Below are 19480 nucleotides of genomic sequence, written 5' to 3'. Positions count from 1 at the left end.
GAGTTCTTCATTACAGATCGTGCATTTCTCAGTTCCAGAAGGCCAAACAGATCCTCTTTTTAAATAAGAATCAGGATTTACTTTTCTCACCCATGGGCCCGCAGACCCGCTGGGGTATTTGTTTCAGGCGGCTGGTGAGTCAGGTTTGGCCCTGGGGAGGGGGCAGGTCTGCTCCACGTGCTTTCAGTCTCCCCACGTGGAGCAGCTGCGCGGTCTCCTCACACAGATGCTCTGACTCTGGTGAAGTTCTCCATTACTGCCTCTATTTTGTTCATTTCCTCCACTGTCTTGAATGTATAAATTCTCTGATAACTCCAATTTCTAAAATATGAGTGAATCTTTGTATTTTTTCTCACTTTATAGTACTCAGTATGCTGTTTTCTTGTTTAAGAGGGGAAGGGAGGGAGAAAAAGGGAGAGAGACATCGACCTGTTGCCACTCACACGCCCCCAACTGGGGACCTGGCCTGCAACCCTCACCAGACTCCGTGCCCTGACTGGGAATCAATCGAGTGACCTTTTGATTCACAGGCCGGCACTCAGTCCACTGAGCCACACCACACACGGCTGCTCGGTAATTTTTAAATGGATGCTGGATGTTGCCATGACACCTAGCAGTGTCAGAGAGGGGCTGCACAGGTCAGGTTACCTGCCCCTGCACAGGTGCGGCTTGGGGACAAAACTCAGCACTTCGGGGCACCTGCCATACACCAGGTGCAGCCCCAGGTCCAGATGGCAGAGACCCTAAGACCCCTGCACGGCTCATTGTAGCAGGGTCCCTGCTGACATCAGGAAAAGTGCCAGAAGTCCCAGGGTGTGGCCTCCCCTGCTGGTGGCCGTGGCCATGTTGCCCACCACCTCAGGGTCCCCCACTGCTATACAGCAGGGGCAGGGTGACGCCCCAGAACTTTCCCTGGGGGCTGGATGCCCACACCCAGGGGCCCGCCCCTGTCCTGAGGGATTGTCTCACAGCCCCGCCTGCTGGGACTCCTCCCGGCTCCTCTCCATAGGCAGCCTTGCTCTCCACCATGAAGAACTTTCCTGTGCACAGGTCAGAGGTCATGGGGAGGGTCTCAACCCACCCCAGAGCCCCCCATGTATCATGTACTATTGAGAGGCAGTGACTCCAGATGTAGGCAGCGGTCCCGGGTCCCCTTACGTGGGAGGGAACAGCCACAGAGAGGACAGTGCCAGGGCTCAGAGTTGCCAGGGTCCTGCCAGCTCCAACAGGAAGAAACACACAGGTCAGAGCAGGTATTTCTTTTCCTTTATTTAAAAAAATCATTTGGGGGTGTGGCGTGAAGAGGGCACACCTTTCATGGCTTCGGGGAGAACATAGTTTCCAGAAGGACTCACTGGGGCAGGAACACGTGGGGGGGGGGCCTGGGGTTCAGGGGAGGGGCTGCGCCCTCCAGCACCTGTGGGCAGAGCGCTCCCTCGGGGGCTGAGTGGGGCGGGGACACAGTATGTACAGGGGGGTGGGCAGACAATGCCCTCTGATCCCATGGGCCAGTGGGCACATGACCACTGTGGCTGACCCACAGCATCACCCCTCCCAGGCAGATGGGCTGAGACCTGTGCCCTCAGCTGCAGGGCTGGGAGAGGCCCGTCCAGAGAGGCCAGGGGCTGGGGTGGGACCTGGCGGGAAAGCCAGCCTGCAGGGCCTTGAGGGGCGCAAGCCCCTCATGGTTCCTATCCCTTGGGGCTCAGGCCTGCATCCTGGGGGCTGAGGTCACAGTGGCCTGAGCGTCCCCAGTAAACAGACCGGAAGACCCCAATCAAATGCACTGGAGGTGCCCCCCACACTGTCTCCTACCAGATAAATGGAAATCCAAGATGCATTGCTATGTGCAGTTACAACAAGATGACGGCCTACACGATCCTCCCGTCCGGCAGCTGCTCAGGCAGCCCGGAGGAGCAACAGGGCCGGGGGGCTGGATGCCCACACCCAGGGACCCGCCCCCCATCCTGAGGGATTGTCTCACAGCCCTGCCTGCCCGGACTCCTCCCGGCTCCTCTCCACAGGCAGCCTTGCTCACCACCACAGAGACGGCCAGAAACATGGCCAGGGGTGGGCACGGCATGGGGAGCCCTCGGGGGCTGGCATGGGACGTGGGGCGGTCCACTCGTCTCTGGTGGCTTCGGGCTGCCGTCCTCACGGCTGCGTGGGGGCCGGCGCCTAGGTGTAAAAGATCACCTCGGGGATCTGGCCGTCCTCCACGGACGTGCCGTTGTTGTTCCCGGCTGCGTAGCAAAAGGTGAAGCATGTCTTGGCCCCCGTCGTGGGCGACTCATGGGTCACCTTGCGCAGGCCTTTGGTGCCGTAGTGGGAGTCCGGGCCCTGCAGGGTTGGGGCCACAGTGCGGTCAGGACCACCCCGAGACCGGGGCCCCCACCGGGCAGAGGGTGGCGGAGCCCCGCACAGGCGTGTGTGCTGTGGGGCCTCAGGGGGGCAGACCCTGCAACCCACCACAGATGGCCCCCCCGTGAGCCCCAACCATTGGGGGTGGCTAGAAGGTGGGTCAGGGTTCAAGTCAGGGGCCTGGGGAGGGGTCAAAGATCAGAGCTGGGGTCAAGGTCCTGAATAAGGTTTAGGTTTCGAGGCAGGGGTCAGTGTGGGAGGTCATGGTGGAATCCAGCTTAGGGTTTAGGGCTCAAAATTAAGGTCAACTTGAGGGCATGGTTGTGGTACTGGATAAAGTCTGGAGATCAGAGAAGGGTTAGGTGCTGGGGTCCTTGATAGGGATCATATTTGGGGTCAGGGTCCTAGATAGATGGAATGGGGCAGCAAGATTTCATCACGCTACTCAGCACAACACACAATTTAAAGTTGATGAATTCTGGAATTTTCCATTTAATATTTTGGACAATGGGTAACTGAAACCAGGAATAAGGGATAAGGGGGGACTACTGTACTATCAGACCAGAGTCCTATGCCCTTCAGAAAATTAAAGACAAAAGACAGGTGGGGTCAAAATGAATAGGGCTCAGGGGTCAGAGTTGGGGTCAGGTGTCAGGTGGGGTCCTGGGTAGAGCTCAGGGGTCAGAGTCGGGGTTCTATGCAGTATTCGGGGACCAGGGTTTATTGCAAGGTTGGGGTCAGGGTCAGGCACACCTTGAGCGTGGCGCAGGCCGTGTAATTGACGTTGGGCAGCACCTCCACCGGCTCCTTGAACATGACTCGGAAAGTGCTGGCAGAGCCGTCGCAGCTGAAGCCTGTGTCGTTCTGGCCCAGCACTGTGTTGCTGTCTGTGTGGATGATCTGCGAGGGCCAGGGCCAGGCACCGCTCACCTGGGGCCTCAGTCCCCTGCTTCCCCCACGGGACCCCGCAGGGCAGGCTCCCACCTGGGACCCCTAACGAGGCCCATGGGGTTGGGCGCATAGCCCCTCAGACGCCAGAACATTCCCTCCATTTACGGTGTGTCATGGCACAGACCCTAACAAGGGAGAGATGGGGGAACCTGGGTGGGGGATGCTCTTGAGAAAGGGGGCACAGTGAGAGGGGCAGGGCCTGGGTGGGGCGTGGGGTGGTGTCTGGGGTTGGGCCTGACCTGGGGATGGGACCTGGATGTGGAGGCAGGGCCAGGGCGCAGGTACCTGGATGTTCACTTGGTAATCCGTGGGTCCGTGGATGGAGCCATATAGTCCAAAGCCAACCACGAAGATGCGCTTGTTGACCGAGAACCTGATGGACAGAGACAGGCGCTAAACTCAGGACAACCCACCAGCAGGCCGGAGCACACAGGCACGGAGCCCTCCAGGGGCCCCCTCCGCTGCTGGGCGCTGGAGGCCTCCCATGAAGTGGGGCTGCCTCCTGGGCAGGAAGCCCCTGCCTGGGGCCCCCAGCAGCTGTGCTCGTTGCCTGTGCCTCACTGCTGGCAACCCCGCTCCCTCACACCCAGCACCCTGACACAGTGCCCTCACCAGCCTCTCAGCCCCAGTGCCCGGCCCAGCTCCGCACCCACCTGATGCGGTCACTGGTGCCGCTGTAGCCCCAGCGGCTCTCCACCTGCTGGAAGCGGTTGATGCTGCACTCCTTCCCGCGGAGGCAGCAGCGCGGCCGGTCGATGAAGTCCACGCGGGGCTTGGGGTTGACGGTGAAGTGCAGGAAGAGGCTGACCACCTCTCGGTCCACAAGGATGCCTGACTGTGCGGGCCCTGCGGGCACAGGGAGCGGTGGTCAGACCGGGGGGCGGGGTGTGGCCCGGGGCCAGGGAAGGGCAGGGTGGAGAAGGCTGGGTGACCCCCCGGGCACAGAAGACACGAGAATGCATGGGCATCTCAAATCCACAGCATCTCTCAGAAGTGACATTGAATTTTCTGCAAAACGTTAGGGGTCCAGGCAGCCCCAAGATGGGGCCGTTCTGCCTCGGTATCTGGGGCAGGGTCTGACACGGACATAGGGCTGATGCTCTGACTAGCTGGCCCCCTGGACAGAATGCCTCCTCGTGGCCCCGGGCTGGCCTGCCGGCGCCAGGCTCTGCCCTCAGGCCCTCCCAGTGGACAGAGCAGGCGGCACCCTGCCTGTCCACACTCAGAGCCATTAGTGGCCGAGGGGTGACTCCCTGCTGGAAGTGGCCAGGGGCCCCGGCCAGGCAGCCAGGGTGGGGGAACCTGACAGTGAGGGTGGAGGCCACATGCAAAAACGGATAGGCGGGGGCCTGGCCTGAGCCCCTCCCGTTGCTGTTCTGCCTCCAGAACAGAAGGTGCAACACAGGCCCGAGCTCTACGAGAATCACTCATCCACCAGCTTGGAGCCCAGGGCCGCAGAAGGCCGGCCACAGTGTGGCTTAGAGCTCCCACGGCCCAACGCAGCAGATAGGGACACGGCACGTCCGTGCACTCAGTGAGTAAGGAAGACAGAAAACCGAATGCAGGATGTTGACCATAATTTTTTAATCTCTGCATAGAAAAGCGTCTAAAGAAAAATATATCCGACCTCAACTGTGAAGCATGGAGCTAGGAGGGTTCAAACTTTTACTTTCTGGTACTTTCTAGTGGAACCCAAGCCGGGAAGTTCTCTAAAACACACAGGGGCAGAGAGACGAGCCCCTTGGGGCCTACTGCAGAGAGACAGGGCCTGAGGGGATGACACTTCCAGGAGGGGGGCTGTGTCACAGGGGCCTGAGTCCCAGGGGGGTCTGTCACCCAGATAGGCTGGGGGTCCTCCCCAGATAGGGGGTTGCTCTGGGGGTGAAGGCCAGTATGGAGAGGGAAGCCCAGCAAGCCTCCTGTAGGTGTCTCAGCACGGGGCAGTCCGACGCTGTACCCAGGGATCTCCCTCAGGGGACACCAGGCAAGGTATGAAGATATCCGTGGTTGTCATGACTGGGGGTGCCCCTGCTTCAAGTGGGGGGCCAGGGATGCTGCTCTGCACCCCACAGTGCCCGGGACAGCACCACAAAGAGTAACCCAGCCCTAGTGTCCCCAGAATGCAGAGACATTCTTTGGGGCATCACCCCAGACTGATGTAACACTGTGGGCCGCCAGTAAGTCTGACTTTCAGATCACGGAAGATGCACCTATAGGACACGCACATCCCAGCCAGTGCATCACGGGAGATACGCTCAGTTATGTTTGCTGTTGTTAAGTCAGCTGACCCTAGACCGGGGCAGGGCCCGGGCAGCGTGGGCCTGGGGGAGGCAGGGTGGCCGACACACGCCGACCACAGAGCTGCATCGCAGGCCCCGTATGGAACCTTCCAGGACTGTTTGGCTCCAGCACGGGAGTCAGCACCAGCCCGGAGACTGACATGAGGGGGAGGCCCAGCGCAGGAGACAGGGTTCCAGGTTGGCTGCCCGATCGCCTCCAAGATGTGGGCGTCCTCATGGGGTGGGTGGCTCGGTCAGGGCCACCCCCACATCAGCCCAGACCCCAGGCCCCGTAGCAGGGCCACTGAGACCCTGGCCATTTCCCACCCCTTCACAGGCTTGTCAAGGACACTGAAGCCGGGGCCCACAGGGTGTGAGTCCGAGATGGGGACCCCCAGTGGCTGGCACACTCACACATATACATGTGGACACGGGAGCACAGAGGGAAGGAGACACCAAGATGCGGGCTGGCTGCACGGCACCTGGGGTCGGTCCTTGTCTATACGTTTGTGCACAGTCCCAGCTCCCCATCAATGAGAAGAGAGTCGTCAGCACAGAGGGGCACACTTGTGTCCCTGGCGGGGCTCTTGGGCCGACACAAGGCTGGTGCCGGACCTGGCAGGACCCTTGGCTGAGTCACACGCAGGGTCCCCAGGGCCCTGCTCCTCCCGAGCAGCACCCCGCCCCAGTCCCCCGAACGTCACCTGCAGCAAACTCCTCGATGGTCATCAGCGGGAAGCGGATGAGAGCCAGGGCCTTGCCCAGGACCTTCCGCTTGTTCTCGGGTGTCACCTGCAGCTGCTGGCGCTGACACTCGGCCTCAGACCAGCGGACGACAGCGCTGAACAGGCGCACCTCTCGGATGCCCAGCGTGTCCCGCTCCAGGACAGCCACCAGTGTGTCTGCGGGGGGCAGGGGGACCACGTCAACGTGGATGCCACGGCTCCAGCCAGGGATGGTCAGCACACATGCACAGCCTCTGCCTCGCTGTCTCGTCACGGATGGCAGCAGGGGGCAGGGCCAGGCAGGAGCTGTCTGGCTGGTGAGGCCGAAAACCAGCACCACCCGGTCTCTGCGGGAGGAGCGCGCCCACCCTACCTCCAGGTGGTGGAGTCCAGGGCACAAGGGCACCTCCCCCACGTGCCCCGCAGGCCTCACCCAGGTCGATGTCCGTGAAGCCCTCCGCAGTGATGGCGTCGGCCGTGTTTTTGTCGATGTTCTCTAGGCACAGGCTGGCAAGCTGTGGTTCGTCAAAGAGCCGGGCCTGTGAGGGACAGCGTGTCAACATCCAGCCCCGAGACAGGACCCAAGATGGATTTTGTGGTTTAACACTGGTCACGAATGTCCAGTCTTGGGGCTTGGGTGCTCACACGGTGCCAGCCCGAGGGCACAGGAGATCTCCAAGTTCACAGATATGCAGTAACCTTGGCCTGGGGTGGGGCGGGTGGGGCCAGAGAAGGAAGGACCCTGCTCCAGGCAGCCGCCTCCCTAGAGTGGGGCCCCCGCAGTCCAGGGCTGGAGGCAGGGACAGCAGACAGGGATGACCCCTGGGGCGGCAGGCTCCATCACTCCTTGGGTCAGGCGGGAGCCCCTGAAGAGAGGGCCACCAGTGACCGCGGGACACGAAAGCCCTGCGCCCGGCCCTCCTTGGCCGCTCCGTCTGGACTGGGCACCCAAGGCGGGGGCCGGGAGGGAGCAAGGTTCTGACTCCTTGTGCAGAGGAAGCGGGGCTGCGGCGAGACCCTGACTCCTCGGCCCCGTTCTCTGCCTGGGGCCTGGCAAGCACACCGCCCGAGGCCCCTGTCTCAGTGGACGGCTGGAGTGGCCCCACAACAGTTCTGGCTCTGGCCCTTCAGAGTGACTCGGCGAGTGGCCTGTCCGTGCCCCAGGGCCCAGGTGCCACCTCAGCGAGGGGTTTGCAAAGTTAACTTGGCTACGACCAGGAAGGACAACCCACCCGTGCCCAGGCCTCCTGGTCCCCTGCAGCCCCACCACAGCCGGATGACCACACAGAGCCCAGAATGGACCTTCTCACAGAAACGTGAGCGCCAACCCCCCCCCACACACCTCAGCCCCTGAATCAAGGGCAAAGACAGCAGGAAACCTGCAGCCGAATGAACGTGGGAGCCCTGCCCCCCACAAGCTGCCAAGGCCGCCTAGAAAATGGAGGGGACCATCAGGGTGGGGGGCCAGGGGCACCCTCCAGGGTGTCAAAGCCTGAGAAACCCTCACCCCCACCCCCGTGCCCCCCACAGGCTCCCGCACCTGCGTCAGCAGCATGAAGGCGTTGTCTGCCCGCAGGTTCTTCTTCAGGAACTCCACGCAGTGCGCCTCCAGCGCAGGCACCGCGTACTTCTTGGCCGTGTACAGTGTGGTCATGACCGTCTCGGGCCCGATCTGAACTTCGTCCGAGTAGAGAAACCTGGGGCGGGGTGGTGGTGTCTGTGAGGCAGGACCCTAGGGACCCTGGTGCTGTTAGAGCCCCAGCAAGACCCCACACTAACCCCCACCCCACTGGCCGGGCCCCGAGGGACCTGCCAGAACCACCTGTTGCCCTCTGACCTGCAGACATGACCCAGCGAAGGCCGTCACCAGGGAACACCAGTGAGCAGCTGGAGCACCCACGCTCCAGCACAGGACACATCCGCACTGCAGGCCCGCTCCCCTCCCACGCGGGGACGCCAGGGCAAAGGCTGCCACAAGTTTGCTGGGGACACGGGAACATTTCCACACCTCCTGACCTGCACGGCAGGCCCTATGGCAAAGCTGAATGGGCAGGTCACAGACACGCGTGGACACCGTGACCAAGCACCTGACTCTGAATGTGGGTTGGAGGTTGGGGTCGACAAAAAAATGGTGAGGCCATGGAGAAATCCGAGTCCTGCGCACACGGTGGGAACGCAGCACAGAGCCCAGCACAGCCCAGCAGCTGGTGTCCCCGGGGTCAGGGAGACCCTGCACTGCCCCCCACAGGACGGCCCCACCCTGAGGTCAGCCGTGCAGAGGAACCCCAAATGGGGACAGGCCCAGATGCATGCAGGAGGACCACTGAGCCGCTCCCACACCGACGGTGAGAGGGAGCGCTGCCTCCTTCCAGAGGGCAACTGAGTGGCACCGAAGCCCAGAGAAAAACAGGGAGACAGATGGAGGGACAGAGACAGTGCGCCCCGAGTCCGGGTTTGGGGCTGCAGCCCGTTACCTGATTTGGGGAGTTTGGGGGGATATCTCTTTTATTGTTTAAAAGTAAAGTCTACATAACATAAACTTTACCACCTTAACCATTTTTAAGTGCACAGCTCAGTGGCATGAAGCACATTCACACTTTGTAAAAACTGACTTGAGAGAGAGGGAAGGGGGAGAGACCCGGGTGGGGGGGAGGGGCTTCAACGTGCTGTCCCACTGGTTTACGCGCTCAGTGGCTGCTCCTTGGACGCGCCCCGATGGGGACCAAACTGGCATGTGCGCACTGTCGTGCGGCCATCGCCACCGTCCGTCTCCGCAACTGTGGCATCTCCCCAAGCTGACACTAACTCCCCTCCCCCAGCCCCTGCTCCCACCAACCACTTCCTGTCCCTGTGGACCTGACTCCTCCAGGGGCCTCCTGTGAGTGGGGTCCCACAGTGCCTGTCCCTCTGTGCCTGGCTTATTTCACCAGCAAGGTCCTCGAGGGTCAGTCACATCGTAGCAGGTGTCAGAATGCCCTTCCCTGTTAGGGCTGAAGGACACTGCAGTGTGTGGATGGGCCTCAGCATAGCGCTCGGGGGAGGGGCCAGTCACGGGGCCGCAGGGTGTGCGATGCCATTCGTGTAAAACGCGCAGAACAGGCATGTCCAGAGAGACCGCGGTTCGCGGTTGCCGGGTGCTGCGGAGGGGGCTGGGGAGTAACTGCTAGTGGGGACGGGGCTTCTTTCTGGAGTGATAGAATGTTCTGGAACCAGATACAGGAGGTGGTGGCACACATCTGTAAATTACTTCTAAACACCACCTTAAATGATTGAACCGCCATATGTGGTCAACGGATTAAATGTCAATTTTAAACAAACAAAAATTAAAACGGGGTGGGGGTCTCCAGAGCCACCCCTCACCGTGGAGGCGCGTTCCAGGCAACCCCAGGGAGCCGGGCTTTGGAGGTGACATCACCAGGGCCTTTGTTCTCTCCCCGAGCCCTGTCTGTTTCCCGACATTTCAGACGACCAGGCCGCCCATCCTGCCCCCAGCCAGGAGGCCCCGGAGAGCCTTACTTGAGCAGCGCCAGGAAGGCCGCCGGCTCCACATCGGGCAGCTCGATCTCAGTGGACGTGGTGGCCATGCCTCCATTGAACATGGCATCGAAGACGGCGCTGCCCACGGCGAGCACGAACCTGGAATGAAGAGTGGACCCGGTTACCCTCCACGTGGCCCGCCTAGCCCCATCACCCAAGCCTGGAGCCGTGGGGGAGGGGGGGCGTGTGAAGCAAGTGTCCCCACCAGAGACTTCCCCCCTGGAGACCCCGGGAGGTGCTGCAGCAGCTACTCCACTGTCAGCTGCCCCCACCAACAGACGCCGTGCCCAGAGGATCCTGGTGGCCAAGGCTTCCAGAAGGGAGGCATCGCAGAGCAAGAAGGCCATTCAATGGACCGAGAGCAATGCGAGGTCAGAACTGAAGTCGTGTCCCCTGTGGTAGATGGCTTAATGCCCTCTGCCAGCTTCCTCCATCCATCCGTCCGTCCGTCCATCCGGTCACCACTCGCTCAGGCATGCATGCTCTCACTCGCACACTCACTCATTCACACCCTCACTCACTCACTTGCTCTACTCACACCTCCCCTGTGCTTGGGCTTTGGGTACCGGGGCCCCTGCTTTCTTGGAAGGAGGCAGACACAGGTCAAGGGTGCAGACAGTCTGACAGTGGGGTAGAAAGGAGACAAACGCAGGGCTGTGAGGGGAGTGAGGGTCAGGACGGGCCTGGCAGGGAACCTGTGCGGGGCTGAGTGTGCGGGGCAGGGCTCAAAGGTCAGGGGAATGGCAGGGGCACTGGGAGGCAATGGCTGTGGGGCGTCCTGTGAGTTCTGCCAGCAGTGACTCAGCCGCTCCGGTCTACCTGCCTGTGCTTCTTCAGCTCGAGGTGCAGGATGACCCAGTGGGTGAAGACAAGCTGAGAAGAGCACCCAGCCTTCCCTCCAACCAGCTGAGAACCCATGGGAGCCAGAGGGCAGGGTCTCTGGAAGGACTCCGTGATGACCACACGAGGACAGTGCCACCAGGTCTGTGCTGTCCATCCTTGGTACCCAGAACCCACCCTGCAACAGCCTCTCCCCAGGGAAGCGGAGACGGCTCGGGAGCCACAGCCCAGTGGCCTGTGCACTGCAGAGCGCCTGCCCCCAGGTCCGAGAGGCTCTTGTATCACATTCCTGCCCGGAGTCCCCGAGCAGCCACCCCACTCCAAAGTCTCCAAAGTCAGCAGCCACCAGCCCCACGTGCTCTGCTCGGGCCTGGGGCACCCTTCATATAGCACCCAGCCAAACCCTACCTTAAACTGGGCCGGGATTCTGGGCCAAAGGCCGCTCTCCCTGCTTGCCTCTGTGTCAGCGAACATCGGCAAAGATGGGACAGACCGACTTCACGGGCCTCCTGGCACAGTGCACTGAGGACACTCATCACTGCCCAACGCCCAAAGGCGCGAGAGAGATGGAAACGGAAACGTGGAACGGATGTGCCCTGCAGGCCGGCGCGGTGAGAGGGTGGAGGGGCTAACGTGATATCGAACAGAACGGACCTGAGGACGAGGAACAGTCCAGGAGAAAAGGGGCAGCCCACCAGAAGCAGGTAGCCACTGCACACCGCACACCCAGCAACAGTGCCCCCAAAACACATGGGGCAGGACAGCGCTCACGGGGGAAGGAGGCGTCCGACGGCCACGGTTGGAGGCTGGCACGCCCGCCCTCAACGAAGGACAGGACTGCGGAAAAGCAGCAAGGGCGCCAGAGCACTGAACTGCAGCATCCGCCAACTCGACCGAGTGGCCTGTACAGAACCTCAACCCGGGAACGGAAGAGTCGCGTTCTTTTGGGCGCACGCAGAACACCGTGCACGACAGACCGCACGTGAGGCCACAAAGACACACTTAAAACCACTGCGACCAGGCACATTCCCCAGACACAGAGGGGCGGAATCGTAATCAACAACAGAGAGAACCCTGAGATATTGCCAAATGCTTGGAAGTGGGGTGACACACTTCCAGGTAACCCAGGGGCCACGGAAGGAAGACCAGGGACCCCGGAGAATGAAGACGCGGCACGCCCAAATGCAAGGGATGCGGCTCCCAGGGCTCAGGGGTCAAATATCGCGTGTTTACTAAATAAAGACCTCGACAAGGTAAGCTTCCACCTCGAGAATCTAGAAAACGAGTAGCAAATCAAACTCAAAGAAGCAACTAATAAAAGTGGGAGCAGGAATTAAGAAAATTAGGAATGGGGAAGTCGAGAACACCAATGGAACCAAAATTGTTGTTTGAAGAGAAATCCATCGCTAAAGCTTTAGCCAGACTGACCAGGAAAGCAAAGGGCGCACAGGCCACCGGGCTGGGAGGGAGGGCGGGGCCGGCGCTGCAGGCTGCAGACACAGGAGATGGTGCGGGAGTTTCCCAGCAACTTCCCGGCAACCAGTTCAGACAACTAAGATGAAATGGACTGTTTCCTGGAAATACACGAATGACCAAAGCAACTCCTGAAGAAGAGAAAATCTTCCACCAAAGAGAAGCCCAGCCCAGATGGCCGCACAGGCGTTGGAGCACGGATTCTGGAGGCGGCACCACCACCCCGCACCCGCTGCTCTGGACACTGGACCAGGGAGCCTTTCCGGCTCATCCACGAGGCCCAGGGCACCTCAGCACTGCAGGGGCTGGGAGACAGCACGACTACCTGGGAAGGCGGTTTCTTACAAGGCCAAAGGTAAGAGCTAGCCCGCGACGCACCCTTCCCACCCCTGAGCATTTATTTGCCCAAGAGAAAAGGAACCGCATCTGCACGTGGAGCTGTACATGCGTGTTCACGGCGGCGGCGCTCCTAATGGCGACGCAGTGGAAGGGGCTCACACGCCCACCCTTGGTGAGCGGACAAACCATGGCATGGCTTTCAGCAGTAAACAGCAACTCCACGTTAGCACTCGACAGCACCGCCGAATCTCAAAAACATTACCCTAAACCAGTGAGAGCAGAGAAGCGGAGAGCAGAGAGATCAGCAGTTGTCTGGGGTCCGGGTTGGGAGCAGGGAACTTCTGGGGTGATGGGTGCGCTAAAACTGGGCTGTGACACTTGACAGCCAGGTAAACCTTCTCCGCAGTCATTGGATCAAACAAGCCCAAATCCAGCAAAGTACTTAATGACGCCTCACACCCACACTTCCTGAAAACCGCGTAAACAAGGAACAGAGGGAAGGTTCCCTGCCTTGTTGATGAGAATTTGTGGGAAACCAATCTCGAGGCTCACGTGTAACTATGAACATCACCAAGGCTGCCAGCTGCCCCCCCTGTGATGGAGCAACAGCCTGGGGGTCAGAAATGCAGTAAGAATCGAAAAATGTAAGACAGAAATAGGAGACAGACAGAAATGATTTGCCCATAAAAAAGATTCTCTAATTTAAAATTCTAAGCTTGCACTGCCAATATGGTTGCTATTGGCCCCACAGAGCTACTTAAATCTGAATTAAAATTAAACTAATTAAAAGGGTCGAGTCCTTGGTCTCGACAGCCACATTTCAAATGTTCAGGAGCCACGCACGGCTGGTCGTGGAGAGCACAGGTCTGGAATATTCCCACTAGCGTGGGAAAGTTTGCTGCACAGGGCAAGGCCAGCGTCTCCTGAACGACTGAAAACACTAAGAGAGTTCAGAAATAAATTCAAATCACATAAAAATAAATATGCCCCAGAATCTATAGCTTCCCAGCAATAATCAGCTAGAAAAAAACATAATGGAGAAAAGATTATTCCCAACAGAAATAATAACAAAACACCTAGGCAAAAACTCAGCAATAAACATGCAAGAGCCATACAGCACTGGAAACTACAAAACTTTCACCAGGACACCAAGAAAATGCCCAGAGCACATGGACAAAGAGATCATGCCCCCAGACATACTCCAGTATGTTTTTAAATATGGTATTTATTTTTTAGACAGAGGGGAAAGAAGGGAGAGAAAACAAAGTGGGAGAGAAAACAAAGTGGAAGAGAACAAGCGATTGATTGCCTCTCTCACACCCCCAACTGGGACCTGGCCCACAACCCAGGCATGTGCCCTGACCGGCAAAGGTCTCGACACAAAATAAAATTGGGGAGAACTTCCTCAGCAATCCTCAAAATACACCGAAGAGCCACTGTCATCAAAAACAGTGTCACACTTTGACCAGTGTAGCTCAGTGGGTTGCACATCATTCCACAAAGCAAAAGGTCTCCAGTTCGATTCCTGGTCAGGGCACTTGCCTAGGTTGTGGGTTCGGTCCCCAGCAGGGGGCGTGTGTGAGGCAACCGGCCATGTTTCTCTGCCTCCCTTCCCCTCTGTCAATAAATAAAATCTTTCAAAAATAAATTAAAAATTAAGTTAAAAAAATAAAGCCTATGTGTTAAAAAAAAAAAAAGAAAGGTGTTGCTGGACTAATGTAAACACAGATCACAAAAGAAGCCCTGGACACAAACTGTCCCACGTTCCAGGCTCCTCAGTGTGGCCGCATTCTCCTTGAGAGTGGAGAAAGAGATCTGAGTTAATTTTGCACAAGTGCCAGATTCCTGTGTCCACATATATGCTACCCTGACGACATTTGCTACCTCCTCAGAGCAAGCTTTGAGAATGTACGCATTGGATCTATCAGGTAGGGCCAACATGTACTTATTGAGCACCTACTGTATGCCAAGCATTCTCCTGGCACTGGGGATGCAGGACAAGGGGACAGGCACAGCCTTGCCCACAGCTAGCCAAGAGCAACACAGTACAGACTTCGGGCTTTGGAAAGTTAGAAGAAAACAGCGCTGTGAGAAGAAACACAACAGCACAGGGTGGTGGAGCAGAGGCTGCAAAGCTGAGCAGAGCAGGAGACAGGACATGAACCCACCCAGGGCTAGCCCCTTCTGCAGTCACAGATGCCAACCTCTGTTCCAGGTCCTTAGCCCCACTTCACCCTGCACCCAAAGAGCAGGGGCCACTCTGAGTCTCAGCCATGACCACCCTAAGCTGGGCCTTGGGAGCCAGTGGGTCCCGACCACACCTTAAAATTAGCATAAGCACCTCCCTCTCTGCTCTTTAAAGTCCGTCTCAGGCCTTGTTCCCATGTCACCAGTGCTGGCACTAATGTCCACTTTCTGCCCCAGGACGCTGTCTTGCGTCCCAGGTGGCATATGGCCGTCCCCTTAGGATGCCCAGACTGTGACATTCTCTCCACCTTTTGCTGATGTTCACGCCCTGGGCGGTCTGGAGGAGCGACCGCTGTGTCCTGCAGGAGACGCCCAGACCAGGTTTGCTGTGCACTTTCTCCTGATTAGACTGGAGAGACAGGTTTCCGGGGCTGCTACCCAAAGTGCTACAGATGGAATCTGTTCTCTCCCAGTCCTGGAGGCCAGACTTCCAAACTCAAGGCGTCACATGGCCTGCTCCCTCCAGAGGCCCACAGGGAGGGTCCCCTCCTGCCTCTCCCTGCCTCTCCCAGCCTCTGGGGGCTCCGGTGTCCCTGGGCCTGTGGCCACCTCACCCCAGTCTCTCCGTCTGTCATCACAGGGCTGGCTGTTCTCTCTCCTCTGGGAGTCTCCCACAAGGACACTGTCATTGGGTTTGGGGCCACCCAGTAATGCGCTCATCTTGGGACCCTCACCTGAGTCACATCTGCAGAGTCCCTTTTCCAAATAAGGTTCCAATCACAGGTTCTGGGGATTAGGACACAAACACGTCTATTTTTGGAGGGGTGCCCCTACTGCGCCCACTACACCAGGGTTACAGTTTGGGGGCAAAGGCACATCCAGGTGAGGTGCCCTCGTCACATGCTCGGGGTGTCCGACAGGCACACATCACCCTGTGGTTGACCCTTGACCGCCTGGCTGAGAAGGGCTCTGCTCTCCACTCAATTCTTTACATAAAGTCCCCAAACCCAAACCCAGCCCCCTCAGGAGGAGTGGCAACAAAGTCAGCTGGGCAGTGTCCCCCTCTACCAGGGACCAGGAGGCTCTTCTGCCACTCACAGCACTCTCCACCAGCCCCGCCCCCAGGGCATTAACTCCGCCTCCATCTAGCTCCTGGTCCTTTAGCGGAGCCCTGGGCTGCTGTGATAAGCACCTGGTTGGGTCATGGAGTCACTCCTCCCAGTGGTCCCAGGACAGAGACACCTGAGTGGCAGTCCCAGGTCACAGATGGGGAAACTGAGGGGTAGTGAACCCAGAGTCACTTACTGGGCAGTCACCCACCTAACCACCACAGGTAAAGTTTTAATAAATTTAAATAAAATAATCACCCAAAAGCAAAAAAGGAAAAACAATTAGGACCTTCTACAGGGGGGTCCATAGAGTGGGGCACCAATGCTAAGGCAATGGGACAAGAAAAGTGACACCAGCCTGGCCCAGACACCCTCCAGACATCAAGTACCCAGGGCCAGGGAGCTCTCAGGACCCAGGGGGACAACCCACAGCTGCAGAAGCGGCAGTGTGTACCAGTGACGTGCTCCAGGGAAGCCGGGCAGAGAGCCCACAGTGACATGAAACTTGTGAAGCAAGTGCCCCAAGAAAGTGACAGGTCCAGGGGGCGGGACAGTCTGATGATGAACACTGGGATGCAAGCATGCGCCCCCACACCCAGAAGAGGCTGTACCCAGGACCCCACTTTCAGGGCGGCTCCTTGCTGCCATTCCTAAGCACCCCTCCTTCTCCATCCGCACACTGTCCCCAGGCCGACCCGTCCACTCCCGTCATGATGGGCCCTTGCAAACCACAGACCCCAAAGGCACACTCCTCCGGTCCCACTGCCTCTGGCCGTCTTTCGGGGGTGTCTCGTCCCTCCGACACAGCGTGGGCCTCCATGCCTGTCCTCCCCTGGGGTGATCAGGCCAGGAGTCCGGGAAACCCCACCAAGGCCCCCACGCTTCCTCAGCTGCCAAGCTACCCCTCAGCACCCCACAGGAACATGCCTCCCCCAAAGAGACACTGAACCCTACCCTTTGTGTCCCCCGTCTGCTGCCCCCATCAAGCCAGTTGTCTCCTATGGTGTCTGTGGCCCACTCTACCCTTCAAAGCAGATGCGGTCACAGTGGCCCAGGGTGCTTCTTGCTCCCTCTGCTCAGGCTTTGCTTGGGCTCCCGCGTGCCCAGCCCCTCTGGTTTCCAGGCCTCGTCTCCCTGAGCCCGGAGCCCTGCGTGTTCCTTCCTGTCCCGCTCAGCACCACTTGCTCAGGGGTGTCCACCCTGGAGCAGGGCAGCCTGTCATCACGCCCGGGGCCTTGTGTCTGCCTCCTGCTCTCAGAAAGTGTCACTACCTGTCACACCTGTCCCTCCTCACTTCCCTCTCCCACCAGAGCCCAGGCTCCAGTGCCACCAGCCAGGCCCCTCTTCTGCTTCTCTCCAGGGGTCCCTGTGCCCACCTTTCTTGTCCTCATTTTGCCACCAGCCAACAGACCTTCAAGCACAACTTAACACGTGTTCCAAGGTCAGCCGGCACTCAGAGTAGGGGCCCCCCACCCCCTCACTGCCTCAAGCAAAACCCTGAGGTCCCCTCAGGGGGTACGGCTTCCAGCTGCACTGACCTGCCCCTCCCTGGAGGGCTCTAGGAGGGTCAGGTGGGCAGGACAGCCTGGACTGGACTAGGTAGTATTTAGGAGCAGGAGGGGCATGAGGACGGCCAGGGGTCCAGGAGGGATTCACAGGTGGCAAACGGACCATGCCCCCTGCCCCTACTCCAAGCTTAGAGGGGCAGTCCACATGGGTGACAGGAGAGAGGGCCACACACACACCAGGGAGGAGCCAGGGTAGGTCCTGGGGACCTGATCACAGGCCTGGAACATTCCGAGGACAGGAATCCAGGCTCAGTTGTGCACAAGTAACCAAGAAAAAGCCAACAAGATCCTCAAAGGCACAGGTTACAGACCACACTCCAGAGAGGCAGTGGACCCTTGCAGCAGGTTGGGGGACACCACCAGAGGAGAGGCAAGAAAGCCCCCAATCCCCCTTCCCCCATGGGGCCCCCATGGAGCCTTCCCCACCGGGGTCCCTGAGGTGTGATGGGAAGCAGGGTCAGAGGGACAGGAGCGGGCAGGACTGTGTCTGACATTAGCCCACCCAGCCCAGGAGTTTGAGGGCTGCACCCTGAAACTGGCAGAGGGATGGGGCCTGGACCAACAAGGCCTCCTTTTCCAGAGAAGAGGCCTGGGGGTTGGGAGACAAAGGGCTGGGGAGGTCCAGGGACTGGGGTCAGGGGGCTGGAAGGGCTCTGGGATTGGGGGGTCAGAGCTAGAGGGTGGTAAGGGAGCTAGGGAGGGTCAGGAGACTGGGGGAGCCAGGGGGGTGGGGGTCACAGGGAGGGGCTACATAGTTTAGGAGTCTGGGGGTCCTGGGTTTAGGAGGGGGAGTCTGGAGGAGTTCTGGGGGCCACGACATGGAGGAGGTCTCTGGGGCAGGATGGCAGGGCCCAAAGGTGGAGGAGCTGGTGGGGGTCGCAGGGCCTGAGAATCTTGGCCAGGGTGATAGGGCTGGGGGCAGTTAGTTATAGGGCCACACATTTCTGATGGGGATCCTGGAAACAGGGAAGGGCTAGTATCTGGGGGCTGCGGATTGGGTGGGGGCCTGGCAGGGTCACAGGGCCCAGTGAAGGAGGGGCCTGCAGAAGGTGACTGAAGGCAGGGGAGGTCCTGGAGGGGTCATGTGGGATAACGGCGATCTGGCAGGGTCCTAGGGTCCAAGTGGTGAGACTTAGGGGCCCTGGTGGGGTCATGGAGGGTCCTGGGATGGCAGGTCCTGGGATGGCAGGGTCTGGGGATAGACCATCCGGGGTCCTGGAGATAGCAATGGAAGGTCCCGGGGTGGCGGGTGCGGGGATGGTGGAGTCCCGGGGATGATGGGTCCCGGAGATAGCAGGTCCCGGGGTCCTGGGAGGAGGGGTCCGGGGTCCCGGGTTCGGGGATGGTGGGTCCCGGGGTCCGGGATCCGGGTCCCGGAGCGGCGCGGCCCACCTGTGCGCGGGGATGCGCTGCGCGCCGAGCCCCTTGCCCACCAGGAAATGCACGTCGCACAGCACCTCGTTGTTGAAGAGGAAGGCGAAGCGCTCCTGCACCGTGGGCTTGGTGGCCTGCCAGTTGTACACGGGCTCGCGCAGCAGCGCCGCCGCCCCCGGCTCCTCGGCCGCCCGCTCCCCGCCCGCCGCGGCCTGCGCGCCCGGCCCCGAGCCCGGAGGGGACGTCCCGGGGGCAGCGGGAGCCGAGGCGGCGGCGGCGGCCGCGTTGCCGGGGGCGGGGGCAGCGTTGGCGCTGGGACCCGGGCCGCCCCCCGCGCCCGCACCGACACCCGGCGGGCACGACGCGCGGCCGCCGCTCCCACCCGCCGCCATCTTGTCGGTGCGGCGCCGCGGGGCGGGCGGGGCCGGCCTGTCTGGCTGGGGCGGGCGCAGGGAGGGGGAGGGGAGGGGAGGGGCGACGGGAGGGGGGACCGAGGAGGGGGCGTGGGGAGAGAGGTGGGGGAGGGAGAGGGAGGGACGGAAAGAGCGGCGGGGGCTGGTGGAGAACCGGCTCCTCAGACCCGGGGCTCCACATCCCAGAGCTCAGACAGGGACCCCACCCGCTACATCTCCTGCTTCGGACTCGCACCCCGGACTCTAGACCTTCACTGCAGACCCAGGCCCCGGATTCTAGATCGCACTCCTCAGACCCCCAGGCTCAGACTCCAGACGCTGGAT

General features: G+C 60.1%; 1 protein-coding gene across 1 annotated transcript; it reads right to left on the bottom strand.

Moving 5' to 3' along the window:
* Positions 1 to 1244: 1244 nt before the first annotated feature.
* BTBD2 (BTB domain containing 2) lies at positions 1245 to 19161 on the bottom strand. The gene is made up of 9 exons (XM_045831531.1): positions 18762 to 19161; positions 9833 to 9952; positions 7857 to 8013; positions 6750 to 6855; positions 6296 to 6493; positions 3966 to 4158; positions 3598 to 3685; positions 3115 to 3261; positions 1245 to 2340 (listed from the first exon to the last, which is right to left on the bottom strand). The coding sequence occupies exons 1-9, from the start codon at positions 19133 to 19135 to the stop codon at positions 2179 to 2181; spliced, it is 1545 nt and encodes a 514-aa protein (XP_045687487.1). The 5' UTR covers positions 19136 to 19161; the 3' UTR covers positions 1245 to 2178.
* Between the last annotated feature and the right edge of the window lie 319 nt (positions 19162 to 19480).

This window comes from Phyllostomus hastatus, unplaced genomic scaffold (genome assembly GCF_019186645.2).
Source record: "Phyllostomus hastatus isolate PE091 unplaced genomic scaffold, TTU_PhHast_1.1 phas_contig_159, whole genome shotgun sequence".
Classification (NCBI taxonomy): domain Eukaryota; kingdom Metazoa; phylum Chordata; class Mammalia; order Chiroptera; family Phyllostomidae; genus Phyllostomus; species Phyllostomus hastatus.
Note: the sequence above shows the minus strand (reverse complement) of the source record. Positions and strands in the feature narration are given on the sequence as shown.